This window comes from Rutidosis leptorrhynchoides, chromosome 5, assembly GCF_046630445.1.
Source record: "Rutidosis leptorrhynchoides isolate AG116_Rl617_1_P2 chromosome 5, CSIRO_AGI_Rlap_v1, whole genome shotgun sequence".
Classification (NCBI taxonomy): domain Eukaryota; kingdom Viridiplantae; phylum Streptophyta; class Magnoliopsida; order Asterales; family Asteraceae; genus Rutidosis; species Rutidosis leptorrhynchoides.
Window position 1 is genome coordinate 251113619 of NC_092337.1, and position 15165 is coordinate 251128783.

At 35.2% G+C, this 15165-nt stretch overlaps 1 protein-coding gene across 1 annotated transcript; it reads right to left on the bottom strand.

The window, feature by feature from the left end:
* Positions 1 to 1030: 1030 nt before the first annotated feature.
* On the bottom strand, positions 1031 to 1435 carry LOC139849338 (uncharacterized). The gene is made up of 2 exons (XM_071838998.1): positions 1216 to 1435; positions 1031 to 1170 (listed from the first exon to the last, which is right to left on the bottom strand). Exons 1-2 carry the CDS (start codon positions 1433 to 1435, stop codon positions 1031 to 1033), a joined length of 360 nt encoding a protein of 119 aa, XP_071695099.1.
* Positions 1436 to 15165: the final 13730 nt, after the last annotated feature.

Sequence of the window (15165 nt, forward strand, 5' to 3'; positions counted from 1 at the left end):
TTAGCATTCGTTCAAGGTTTGAGAGACATGAGTTGAAGTAGTCTCCAAAAACAGAGAAATCATCCATAAAGACTTCTATACTTTCTTCAATCATGTCATGAAAAATTGCCATGATACACCTTTGGAAGGTGCCTGGTGCGTTGCATAATTCGAATGGCATTCGTCGGTAGGCAAAAGTACCAAATGGACAAGTAAATGTGGTCTTGTCTTGGTATTTTGGATCAATTGGAATTTGAAAATAACCAGAGAATCCATCAAGGAAACAGTAGTAATCTTTTCCTGCCAAACGTTCTAGCATTTGGTCGATAAATGGTAGCGGGAAATGATCTTTCCTTGTGGCGTCGTTTAGACGACGATAGTCTATATAGACTCTCCACCCAGTGACTGTTCTTGTAGGAACGAGTTCATTCTTATCATTCAGAATAACAGTCGTACCTCCTTTCTTGGGTACTACTTGTACAGGACTTACCCACGGGATATTGGATACAGGGTAAATTAACCCGGCATCAAGTAATATGATGACCTCCTTTTTGACAACTTCTTTAATGTTAGGGTTTAACCTCTGTTGCCTCTGTACCACGGGTTTAAAATCTTCTTCCATTAGAATTTTGTGAGTACAATAAGCAGGGTTAATCCCAGTAATATCAGTTGTTTTCCAGGCAATTGCCTTTTTGTGGGTTTTTAAAACAGACATTTACCTACCCTTTTCGTCATTGAAAAGTTTTGATGAAATTATGACAGGTAATTGTGACGTTCCTTGGATATAAGCATACTCCAAATGTTCCGGGAGTTCTTTAAGTTCCAAGGTGGGTGGTTCTTCCAAGGAAGATTTTATTCGGAACCTATTACCATCGGTAATTTCTTCAAAAGGTTCATCTTCCCTGGGAATTTCATCTTCTACGTATTCTTCATCAATGAATACCTTCAACAACTTGTCTAACTCTATATCGATATCAAAATCTTCACCTTCACCCATCGGGGTGAAATCTGAGGTGTTGACATTTAATACTTCTTGTAGTTCTTCCTCAATTTAACAATCAATAATGTCTATTTGGAAACATTCGTCATCAGGAGACATAGGGTGTTTCATAGCCTTATCTATGTTCAATATAATTCTATCATCCCCCACACCTAAGCTGAGATTTTTCTCTTTTACGCGCACAATTGCATCTGCAGTATTTAGAAAGGGACGCCCTAGAATTAGGGGAACCTTACTATCTTCTTCCATTTCAAGAACAACGAAATCAGCAGGAAAGATTAAGTGATTTACTTTAACCGGTAGTTTTTCAGCAATGGCAATAGGATAGTTGTAAGTTCTATCAGCTAATCGTATACACATCCTGGTTGGTTTTAAATCACCTAAGTTCAATTTTAAGTACAAGGAGTGAGGCATAAGGTTAATGCTCGCTCCTAAATCGGCTAATGCATCGTACATTACTGAATCTCCCATCAGACAAGGAATGATGAAACTTCCAGGATCTCCAAGTTTTGGTGGCATATTTTGTTTTTGCAAATTACCGAGCATTCCTCATTAAGGAATGTGGTTGAAACTTCTGCATATTTTCCTTTATCAGCTATGAGATCTTTGATAAATCTTTCATAATTTGGCATACCCGCAAGAACATCTACAAGCGGTACATTTATACAAATTTGCTTAATCATGTCAGCAAACTTGTTGTATTGTGTTTGTAATTTATCTTTCTTCAAACGTTGCGGATATGGAATTGGAGGTTTGTATACCTTCAATGGTGGTTGATTTTGAATTTTAGGTGCACTTGTGGTCGGCATCGTATTTTCCACCATAGGTTCTTTGTCTTTTGAAATAGGAATAGGAGCATGAGGGTTTGGAATATCGGGGTTAATGGTTAACCCATTTTTCATAGGTATGGAATTAACTTATGAAAAATTACTTGTATTTTGAGTTTCCTTGTCCTTAGGGTTTGGTTGCGTGTTGGATGGTAAAGTTCCTGATTGCCTTTCAGCAAGCAATTGGGATATTCTTCCCATATCTCTTTCAAGGTTTTGAATTGAGGCTTGATGATTCCTTTGTACTTGCTCGTTTCCCTTTTGGACTTGATGTAATTGTCTCTTCACTTGCTCATTCGTTTCTGATTGACTTTTGATGTGCGTAGAGGTGTATACGAAATAGTATTATTTTTGCTACGAAATACTATTAAATACGATACAATTTTACACAAGATATTTATTTATTTATAGACTGGATATACCTAAACCTTGCTACAACACTTATAGGCAGTGTACCTAATCGTACAGTAGTGTAGTTTTTAGTAAGTCCGGTTCGTTCCACAGGGAAAATTAAACAGGCTTAACGCTATATTTTTAAAAACTATATTTGTAAAAATACAAAAATATATAAGTAATATTATTATTATAAAGGGGGTTTTTTACCGTTTAATGACCGGTTTGTCAATTTTAAAACTTTAGTCGCAGTTAAAACCTAATGTAAAATATTAAAAATAAATATAACTTAATTTAAAGCGTAAAGTAAATAACGATAATGAAATTGCGATAAATCAAATTGCGATAAAATAAAATTGCGATAATTAAAGAGAACGATAATTAAAAGTGCAATTAAATACGATGACAGTAAATAAAAATGCGATAATTAAAAGTGGAATTAAATATGAAGAAAAAGAATTATGCTTATTTAAACTTCCATAATCATGATGTTTGACGTGTTGATTTTTTAGTTTATTCCCATGGGTTAATTGTCCTTTATCCTGGATTATTCGATATGTCCATACGGATTTGTCCATAATAGTCCATCAGTCATAATCATAAAGTGCAAGTGTCTTCGTCAAATTATTCTTATTCCCGAAGTCAAATATTCCAACTAATTGGGGATTCGAATTGTAACAAGGTCTTAATACTTTGTTTAATGAATACACCAGGTTATCGACTGAGTGTAGTCCAAGGTTTTACTACTTTGTTAACAATTACACCAATTACCCTTGAATGTAATCCACCCCTGTTTCAACAAGTCTATTAACTATTAATCTAGTTCCGTGTCCGGTCAAATGAACAATTATTGGTATTTATAGATATCCCACCCACCGTACCCAGTCAAGCGTATATGGTTATATATAAATACGTACAATTATAAGTCTATATATTAAATTAATGAGGTATCGTTTAGTTAATATAAAGCCCATTAATAGCCCATAGTCTAATTTCCACAAGTGTCGTTCTTTTGTCCAAACCCCAATTATGGTACAAAGCCCAATTACCCAATTTTAATATTTATCCCAACATCATGATTACTTCGGCGTTAAATAAGCATAATAATAACTTAGCTACGAGACATTAATTTAAAAATAACAATAACCATAACTTACAGTGATTAAAAATAGCGTAGCGTTACACGGACAGAATTTCGACTTACATCCTTACAACATTCGCTAACATACCCTTATTATTAGAATTTAAAATTAAAATTAAAATTAAAATTATAATATAAATATATATATATATATACGTGATAGATAGAGAGATGGATAAAAGATGGATATATCGTTCACAAGCTGCGAATTTATAGGCATGTGGCCTCTCACCTACTGCCATGCGATCGCATGGTTTTTAGCCTTCCTGGCAATGCGATCGCATGGCCACTTTTTCCAGCCCACATGTTGTTGTTTGCATTCTGCCGATGGTTTATATAATAATATATAATATATAAATAATTTATATAATTATTTAAATATTATATTTTATTCTTGTGCATAGTAGACTTGTAATTTTTAATCCGTTGCGTCGAGCGTTGAGAGTTGACTCTGGTCCCGGTTCCGGATTTTTGAACATCCTTGCTTACAATTTAATATCTTGTATTTTGCGTTTCGCGTCTTGTACTCTTGTAATTTTGAGACGTTTCTCATCAATAATTTGAACCACTTTGATTATACTTTGTACTTTTGAGCTTTTTGGTCGTTTGCGTCTTCAATTTGTCGAATCTATCTTTTGTCTTCACTTTTTATTATTTAAACGAATATCACTTGTAAAATAGAACAATTGCAACTAAAAGCTTGTCTTTCTTGAAGGATAATGCTATGAAATATATGTTTGATTTTAGCATTATCAAATATTCCCACACTTGAGCGTTGCTTGTCCTCAAGCAATATAGTCTTGAAAAATACTAGAATCACTTCTTTATTCTTCACAATTTGTACATCAGTGATTTCTATACGGCAGTATAAACAATGGTAGTAACGTTGTGGTTTACAGTCCCATATGACTATAAAAATTTAGATCCTTTAGGAAATTGGATCTTTATGAAAACATTTGATCTTTTGAAAATTTAATCTAGCTTTTACCCTAGATAAGTTTTCCAGAATAAGGTGTTTGCAAATTGTTTTTGTGGGTTTGGTGGGTTTCAGATTTGAAAACTTTAGCTCAAAACTTGCAGTTTTGTGTCACCCACTTGCTAACCTTGTATTGGGAAAGCAACACGTCCAGTATACTTGCTCCGTATATTACCTTTCGGTAAACTACCGTCCGGCTGTAAAGGAAATCATTGAACAAGTAACTGTTAAGGAAATGTTCCCTGACATGCTTTTAATTATGGTCTATAACGTGTTGGATGCAATTACTATCCTTGGTAGGAGCAATAGTAAGGCTCACCCTTTAGTTTTTCAGTTTGGCACAAGGTCCTGTCATCGACCATACTATGCAACCACCGTTCTTACGGTTGGTGACCTAATATATTCCAGGTGAATTCCTAGGATTTTACGTTCAATGGTAATGAACGCATTAAAAATGGGTTTTCAGAAAACAAATCGGTTTGTAATTTTTATCAAAATATTTTATCGTTCAAGCTCGAGTTTAGATATCATCGAATTCCATGAGTTTGTAATTCTCAATCTTTAAGGTCAATCTCTAGGATTCAGTAATATCAGGCTTAAAAGCTGATTTTTGATCTTTTAAGGAGATTATCCTTTCTGGGGGTCTGATTCATTAGTCTTATCAAGCTAATTTGCACGGCGTCCTCCCCATTGTACGAGACAGATCCTCTCATGGTTGGGATAAGTCTGACCACTTGGCGACCCTGTTTGATGCTGAGGTCCGTGGATTTCCTGCTGATTTTAGTGATGACTTTTCTAGATTTTTCATCAACCTACAGCTGGTCTGGACGACAACTTCATGACCTAAATCAAGAAGTGCGTGTCTTTTTTGGAAGACTTTACTTCCTTTTAATGATGGAATTGATTCATCGTGTAGATCCATCTATTCTTTCAAATATATTATAGTAAATCGGGTGAAACTGATTAGTTTAGTCTAAAGCAAAAGCATCTTTAGTTATTTGTTACAGAAATATGTGATATATGTTCAAAATAACTTGGTAAATTTTTCCCGCACTTGGCTTTTTATTTTCTTTTATTTGCCTTTTTATTGTCCTCTATTCCATTTTAAATGAATTCTAACATTTTGGTTTGTTTCTCAATTTATATCCTTTCCAAGGTAACAATAATTTGGGTGTTAACACCTAGTTTTATCGCTCATAAATATGTATAAACATGATTTTGAATTCATTTAATTGAAAATTTTGAAAATTTTACTAGAATTGTGTAGTCAGTATATAAGACTAGGGCTGTTCTTTATTATCAGAGAGCACTAGATTCTAATACAACTACTGCATTACTAGTATTTTTAATGGTAACCAAGTGTTTTAAGTTAAAATTTTTTAAAAATCCGAAAGAATTTATGTAGTGACCCGAACTTTTCCATGTTTATATATATTAATTGAGATTGATATTTACATGATTAAATGTTTCCAACATGTTAAGCAATCAAACTTGTAAGACTTGATTAATTGAAATATGTTTCATATAGACAATTGACCACCCAAGTTGACCGGTGATTCACGAACGTTAAAACTTGTAAAAACTATATGATGACATATATATGAATATATATATAGTTAACATGATACTATGATAAGTAAACATATCATTAAGTATATTAACAATGAACTACATATGTAAAAACAAGACTACTAACTTAATGATTTTTAAACGAGACATATATGTAACGATTATCGTTGTAAAGACATTTAATGTATATATATCATATTAAGAGATATTCATACATGATAATATCATGATAATATAAAAATTTCAAATCTCATTTGATATTATAAACATTGGGTTAACAACATTTAACAAGATCGTTAACCTAAAGGTTTCAAAACAACACTTACATGTAACGACTAACGATGACTTAACGACTCAGTTAAAATGTATATACATGTAGTGTTTTAATATGTATTTATACACTTTTGAAAGACTTCAATACACTTATCAAAATACTTCTGCTTAACAAAAATGCTTACAATTTCATCCTCGTTCAGTTTCATCAACAATTCTACTCGTATGCACCCGTATTCGTACTCGTACAATACACAGCTTTTAGATGTATGTACTCTTGGTATATACACTCCAATGATCAGCTCTTATCAGCCCATGTGAGTCACCTAACACATGTGGGAACCATCATTTGGCAACTAGCATGAAATATCTCATAAAATTACAAAAATATGAGTAATCATTCATGACTTATTTAAATGAAAACAAAATTACATATCCTTTATATCTAATCCATACACCAACGACCAAAAACATCTACAAACACTTTCATTCTTTAATTTTCTTCATCTAATTGATCTCTCTCAAGTTCTATCTTCAAGTTCTAAGTGTTCTTCATAAATTCTACAAGTTCTAGTTACATAAAATCAAGAATACTTTCAAGTTTGCTAGCTCACTTCCAATCTTGTAAGGTGATCATCCAACCTCAAGAAATCTTTGTTTCTTACAGTAGGTTATCATTCTAATACAAGGTAATAATCATATTCAAACTTTGGTCCAATTTCTGTAACTATAACAATCTTATTTCAAGTGATGATCTTACTTGAACTTGTTTTCGTGTCATGATTCTGCTTCAAGAACTTCGAGCCATCCAATGATCCGTTGAAGCTAGATCCATTTTTCCCTTTTCCAATAGGTTTATCCAAGGAACTTAAGGTAGTAATGATGTTCATAACATCATTCGATTCATACATATAAAGCTATCTTATTCGAAGGTTTAAACTTGTAATCACTAGAACATAGTTTAGTTAATTCTAAACTTGTTCGCAAACAAAAGTTAATCCTTCTAACTTGACTTTTAAAATCAACTAAACACATGTTCTATATCTATATGATATGCTAACTTAATGATTTAAAACCTGGAAACACGAAAAACACCGTAAAACCGGATTTACGCCGTCGTAGTAACACCGCGGGCTGTTTTGGGTTAGTTAATTAAAAACTATGATAAACTTTGATTTAAAAGTTGTTATTCTGAGAAAATTATTTTTATTATGAACATGAAACTATATCCAAAAATTATGGTTAAACTCAAAGTGGAAGTATGTTTTCTAAAATGGTCATCTAGACGTCGTTCTTTCGACTGAAATGACTACCTTTACAAAAACGACTTGTAACTTATTTTTCTGACTATAAACCTATACTTTTTCTGTTTAGATTCATTAAATAGAGTTCAATATGAAACCATAGCAATTTGATTCACTCAAAACGGATTTAAAATGAAGAAGTTATGGGTAAAACAAGATTGGATAATTTTTCTCATTTTAGCTACGTGAAAATTGGTAACAAATCTATTCCAACCATAACTTAATCAACTTGTATTGTATATTATGTAATCTTGAGATACCATAGACACGTATACAATGTTTCGACCTATCATGTCGACACATCTATATATATTTCGGAACAACCATAGACACTCTATATGTGAATGTTGGAGTTAGCTATACAGGGTTGAGGTTGATTCCAAAATATATATAGTTTGAGTTGTGATCAATACTGAGATACGTATACACTAGGTCGTGGATTGATTCAAGATAATATTTATCGATTTATTTCTGTACATCTAACTGTGGACAACTAGTTGTAGGTTACTAACGAGGACAACTGACTTAATAAACTTAAAACATCAAAATATATTAAAAGTGTTGTAAATATATTTTAAACATACTTTGATATATATGTATATATTGTTATAGGTTCGTGAATCAACCAGTGGCCAAGTCTTACTTCCCGACGAAGTAAAAATCTGTGAAAGTGAGTTATAGTCCCACTTTTAAAATCTAATATTTTTGGGATGAGAATACATGCAGGTTTTATAAATGATTTACAAAATAGACACAAGTACGTGAAACTACATTCTATGGTTGAATTATTGAAATCGAATATGCCCCTTTTTATTAAGTCTGGTAATCTAAGAATTAGGGAACAGACACCCTAATTGACGCGAATCCTAAAGATAGATCTATTGGGCCTAACAAACCCCATCCAAAGTACCGGATGCTTTAGTACTTCGAAATTTATATCATATCCGAAGGGTGTCCCGGAATGATGGGGATATTCTTATATATGCATCTTGTTAATGTCGGTTACCAGGTATTCACCATATGAACGATTTTTATCTCTATGTATGGGATGTGTATTGAAATATGAAATCTTGTGGTCTATTATTATGATTTGATATATATAGGTTAAACCTATAACTCACCAACATTTTTGTTGACGTTTTAAGCATGTTTATTCTCAGGTGATTATTAAGAGCTTCCGCTGTCGCATACTTAAATAAGGACGAGATTTGGAGTCCATGCTTGTATGATATTGTGTAAAAACTGCATTCAAGAAACTTATTTTGTTGTAACATATTTGTATTGTAAACCATTATGTGATGGTCGTGTGTAAACAGGATATTTTAGATTATCATTATTTGATAATCTACGTAAAGCTTTTTAAACCTTTATTGATGAAATAAAGGTTATGGTTTGTTTTAAAATGAATGCAGTCTTTGAAAAACGTCTCATATAGAGGTCAAAACCTCGCAACGAAATCAATTAATATGGAACGTTTCTAATCAATAAGAACAGGACATTTCAGTTGGTATCCGAGAGTTGGTCTTAGAGAACCAGAATTTTGCATTAGTGTATCTTATCAAATTTGTTAGGATGCATTAGTGAGTCTGGACTTCGACCGTGTTTACTTGAAAAATGATTGCTTAACAAATTTTGTTGGAAACTATATATTTTTAACATGTGAATATTATGTGATATATTAATCTCTTAACGTGTTTGATATTATGTGATAGATGTCTACCTCTAGAACAAGTCCCATTGACTCACCTAATAATAATGAAGAGTCAAATGTAAATTGGAATGATTCGTGGACTGATTCACAAGTTCCCGAAGAGGAACCGGAAGAAGAGTCGGAACCGGAAGAAGAATCGGAACCGGAAGAAGAATCGGAACCGGAAGAAGAATCGGAACCGGTGGGGGAAATAATAAAATGGTTAAGTAAAAGAAAATCCTCAACCAACCGACCAAGGTTAATTATGGTCAATGGTGTTTCCGCCAAGGAAGCAAAATATTGGGAGGATTACCAATTCTCCGATGAATCGGATTCCGACGAGAATTCCGATGATGTTATAGAAATTACCCCAACTGAATTTAAAAAGGAAAAAGAAAATAATAAGGGAAAGGGCATAAAAATAGAGAAATCTAATTCCAACCCCGATGAACTTTATATGTATCGTCAACCCCCGAAGTCCTTAAGTTGTAACAATGACCCGGGAACCTCTAAACCACCAAGTTTTTCTAAACCAATGTGGAAAACGACGGCTCGTATTAGGGGAACATCATATATTCCTAGAAACTTGGCAAAACGAACCAAAACCGAAGAAGAAGAAACAAGCGAGTCGGAATAAGATAGTTGTATTCATGTGGTGTAATATATGTAATATAGTGTGCTTATGCTTTATGATATATGTAAAAATTACTTGTATTAATAAGTATTTTTTTTATGAATCTAACTCTTGTCTATTTTACAGTATAAAAACACAAAATGGATAGACAACCCAATATTTTAAGAGACCTACCCGGAGACGTGATTGATGAAATCTTGTCTAGAGTCGGTCAGAATTCTTCGGCACAACTATTTAAGGCGAGATCAGTTTGTAAGACATTCGAAGAACGTTCCAAGAATGCCTTGGTTTATAAAAGGCTTTCGTTCGAAAGATGGGGGATATCACATTGGGAAATCCATAAGTTACGATGTGTTTACTTTGACGCATATATTGCGGGGAACCCAAATGCTATTTTACGCAATGGGTTAAGAAATTATTTTGACTCAATATATCTGAATATTGGACTTCGTGATTTAGAAAAAGCGGCTAACATGCAACATAAAGAAGCATGTTATGCTTACGGATTAGTAATGTTCGCTTCTCACCAAAGTGAGAACAAGAACATCGGGCTACAACTATTAAACAAAACGTTCCCACAAGTGACGGAGTCGGTAATTGGGGTAAGAAATGAGGTTTTTAGATTGTTACGGGACTGTTGGACATTACGTAACCCTCGTCCCTTTGACGACGTTACAACACGCTGTCTTATCAACGGCCATAACGGTTATGTTCCACAAGACCAAGGATGGGAAGTAATCCTAGTAAAACCAGAATGTATGACTTGTTTCTGGACGTATGAATTACGTGTCTTTATTGCCTTTGCTGAACGACTTGTGTACTAGCTAGAATTATCTTCACAACCATCTTGTATCAAATTTATTGTGTGCTATATTTCATGCTATATGTAAAATAAGCGGTATTGTAAGTTTGTAAAATATTGTGTAAAAGTTTGAACGCGAAATATTATTATAATCAGTTTTTCATATAGAATTTTAGTAGTTGAATTGTATATTAGCTACTAAGTATGAACTTAACGGGTAGGTACTACCCGAATTTAAACTTATAAAACGCTAATATGAAGAAAAAAGCTTTTATAAATGAGTTCATATTATGCTACGAAATACTATTAACTACTCTTAATATTCTGTATGATTAACTTGTTCCATTTGACTATTTTGAAGGAAATGGCACCGACTACTCGACACATCGTGAATATGAATGAAGAGGAATTCCGTACTTTTCTAGCTTCAAATATAGCCGCAGTACAGGGTGCGCTACATACCAACAATAACCTTGGATCTAGCAGTACAGGAAATCATGTAGGATGCACCTACAAAGAATTCACTGCCTGCAAACCTTTGGAATTTGATGGAACCGAAGGAACGATCGGATTGAAACGGTGGACCGAGAAGGTCGAATCGATATTTGCCATAAGTAAGTGTACTGAAGAGGACAAAGTGAAGTACGCTACGCATACCTTCACAGGTTCTGCGTTAACATGGTGGAATACCTAAGTGGGACAAGACGATGCGTACGCACTACCGTGGTCAGCATTCAAGCACTTGATGAACGAGTAGTACCGTCCCAGAACCGAGGTCAATAAGCTCAACACAGAACTTAGAGGGTTACGAACCCAAGGATTTGATATTACCACGTACGAAAGACGATTCACAGAATTGTGCCTATTGTGTCCGGGAGCATTCGAAGATGAGGAAGAGAAGATCGACGCGTTTGTGAAAGGATTACCGAAAAGAATCCAAGAAGATATAAGTTCACACGAGCCCTCCTCCATACAACAGGCATGTAGAATGGCTCACAAACTAGTGAACCAGATTGAAGAAAGAATTAAAGAACAGACTGCTGAAGAGGCCAATGTGAAGCAAGTCAAAAGAAAGTGGGAGGAAAACGGTGATAAGAATCACCAATACAACAACAACAGCAATTACAACAATAATCGCAATAATTATCCCAACAATCGCAACATCAATCGCAACTACAACAAACGGCCTAACAACAACAACAACAACAACAACAACAGCAACTACAACAATCATCCCAATAACAATAATAACCGCAACAACAACAACAATCAGAAGCAGCTATGCCAAAGGTGTGAAAAGTATCACTCGGGGTTCTGCACCAAATGTTGCAACAAGTGTAAAAGAAATGGTCATAGCACGGCGAAGTGTGAGGTCTACGGACCAGGGGTTAATAGAACGAAAGGAACAAATGGTGTCGGAATGAGTAATGGTGGAGCAAGTAGTGTCGGAGCAAGTTATGCCAATGTAGTTTGTTATAAATGTGGAAAACCGGGCCACATTATTAGAAATTGCCCAAACCAGGAGAACACGAATGGACAAGGCCGCGGAAGAGTTTTCAATATTAATGCGGCAGAGGCACAGGAAGACCCGGAGCTTGTTACGGGTACGTTTCTTATTGACAATAAATCTGCTTACGTTTTATTTGATTCTGGTGAGGATAGAAGCTATATGAGTAGAGATTTTTGTGCTAAATTAAGTTGTCCATTGACGCCTTTGGATAGTAAATTTTTACTCGAATTAGCAAATGGTAAATTAATTTCAGCAGATAATATATGTCGGAATCGAGAAATTAAACTGGTTAGCGAAACATTTAAGATTGATTTGATACCAGTAGAGTTAGGGAGTTTTGATGTGATAATCGGTATGGACTGGTTGAAAGAAGTGAAAGCAGAGATCGTTTGTTACAAAAATGCAATTCGCATTATACGAGAAAAAGGAAAACCCTTAATGGTGTACGGAGAAAAGGGCAACACGAAGCTACATCTTATTAGTCATTTGAAGGCACAAAAACTAATAAGAAAAGGTTGCTATGCTATTCTAGCACACGTCGAGAAAGTACAAACTAAAGAAAAGAGCATCAATGATGTCCCATTGCAAAAGAATTTTCCGATGTATTTCCGAAAGAATTACCGGGATTACCCCCACATCGATCCGTTGAATTTCAAATAGATCTTGTACCAGGAGCTGCACCAATAGCTCGTGCTCCTTACCGACTCGCACCCAGCGAGATGAAAGAACTACAAAGCCAATTACAAGAACTTTTAGAGCGTGGTTTCATTCGACCAAGCACATCACCGTGGGGAGCTCCTGTTTTTTGTCAAGAAGAAAGATGGTACATTCAGGTTGTGTATCGACTACCGAGAGTTGAACAAACTTACCATCAAGAACCGCTACCCACTACCGAGAATCGATGACTTATTTGATCAACTACAAGGCTCGTCTGTTTATTCAAAGATTGACTTACGTTCCGGGTATCATCAAATGCAGGTAAAAGAAGATGATATTCCAAAGACTGCTTTCAGAACACGTTACGGTCATTACGAGTTTATGGTCATGCCGTTTGGTTTAACTAATGCACCAGCTGTGTTCATGGACCTTATGAACTGAGTGTGTGGACCATACCTTGACAAGTTTGTCATTGTTTTCATTGATGACATACTTATTTACTCAAAGAATGATCAAGAACACGGTGAACAATTGAGAAAGGTGTTAGAAGTATTGAGGAAGGAAGAATTGTACGCTAAGTTTTCAAAGTGTGCATTTTGGTTGGAAGAAGTTTAATTCCTCGGTCACATAGTGAACAAAGAAGGTATTAAGGTGGATCCAGCAAAGATAGAAACTGCTGAAAAGTGGGAAACCCCGAAAACTCCGAAACACATACGCCAGTTTTTAGGACTAGCTGGTTACTACAGAAGGTTCATCCAAGACTTTTCCAGAATAGAAAAACCCTTGACTGCATTAACGCATAAAGGGAAGAAATTTGAATGGAATGATGAACAAGAGAAAGCGTTTCAGTTATTGAAGAAAAAGCTAACTACGGCACCTATATTGTCATTGCCTGAAGGGAATGATGATTTTGTGATTTATTGTGACGCATCAAAGCAAGGTCTCGGTTGTGTATTAATGCAACGAATGAAGGTGATTGCTTATGCGTCTAGACAACTGAAGATTCACGAACAAAATTATACGACGCATGATTTGGAATTAGGCGCGGTTGTTTTTGCATTAAAGACTTGGAGGCACTACTTATATGGGGTCAAAAGTATTATATATACCGACCACAAAAGTCTTCAACACATATTTAATCAGAAACAACTGAATATGAGGCAGCGTAGGTGGATTGAATTGTTGAATGATTATGACTTTGAGATTCGTTACCACCCGGGGAAGGCAAATGCGGTAGTCGATGCCTTGAGCAGGAAGGACAGAGAACCCATTCGAGTAAAATCTATGAATATAATGATTCATAATAACCTTACTACTCAAATAAAGGAGGCGCAACAAGGAGTTTTAAAAGAGAGAAATTTAAAGGATGAAATACCCAAAGGATCGGAGAAGCATCTTAATATTCGGGAAGACGGAACCTGGTATAGGGCTGAAAGGATTTGGGTACCAAAATTTGGAGATATGAGAGAAATGGTACTTAGAGAAGCTCATAAAACCAGATACTTAATACATCCTGGAACGGGGAAGATGTACAAGGATCTCAAGAAACATTTTTGGTGGCCGGGTATGAAAGCCGATGTTGCTAAATACGTAGGAGAATGTTTGACGTGTTCTAAGGTCAAAGCTGAGCATCAGAAACCATCAGGTCTACTTCAACAACCCGAAATCCCGGAATGGAAATGGGAAAACATTACCATGGATTTCATCACTAAATTGTCAAGGACTGCAAGTGGTTTTGATACTATTTGGGTAATAGTTGATCGTCTCACCAAATCAGCACACTTCCTGCCAATAAGAGAAGATGACAAGATGGAGAAGTTAGCACGACTGTATTTGAAGGAAGTCGTCTCCAGACATGGAATACCAATCTCTATTATCTCTGATAGGGATGGCAGATTTATTTCAAGATTCTGGCAGACATTACAGCAAGCATTAGGAACTCGTCTAGACATGAGTACTGCCTATCATCCACAAACTGATGGGCAGAGCGAAAGGACGATACAAACGCTTGAAGACATGCTACGAGCATGTGTTATTGATTTCGGAAACAGTTGGGATCGATTAGCAGAATTTTCCTACAACAACAGCTACCATTCAAGCATTGAGATGGCACCGTTTGAAAGACTTTATGGTAGAAAGTGCAGGTCTCCTATTTGTTGGAGTGAAGTGGGGGATAGACAGATTACGGGTCCGGAGATTATACAAGAAACTACCGAGAAGATCATCCAAATTCAACAACGGTTGAAAACCGCCCAAAGTCGACAAAAGAGCTACGCTGACATTAAAAGAAAAGATATAGAATTTGAAATTGGAGAGATGGTCATGCTTAAAGTTGCACCTTGGAAAGGCGTTGTTCGATTTGGTAAATGAGGGAAATTAAATCCAAGGTATATTGGACCATTCAAGATTA

What these genes read in the sequence shown, in the direction of transcription:
- LOC139849338 (XM_071838998.1), bottom strand. Translation starts at nt 1,435, where the DNA reads ATGTACGATGCATTAGCCGATTTAGGAGCGAGCATTAACCTTATGCCT. An exon ending in TCTTGAAATGGAAGAAGATA is followed by an intron (nt 1,171 to 1,215) that starts GTAAGGTTCCCC and finishes TAAATACTGCAG; the next exon opens with ATGCAATTGTGCGCGTAAAA.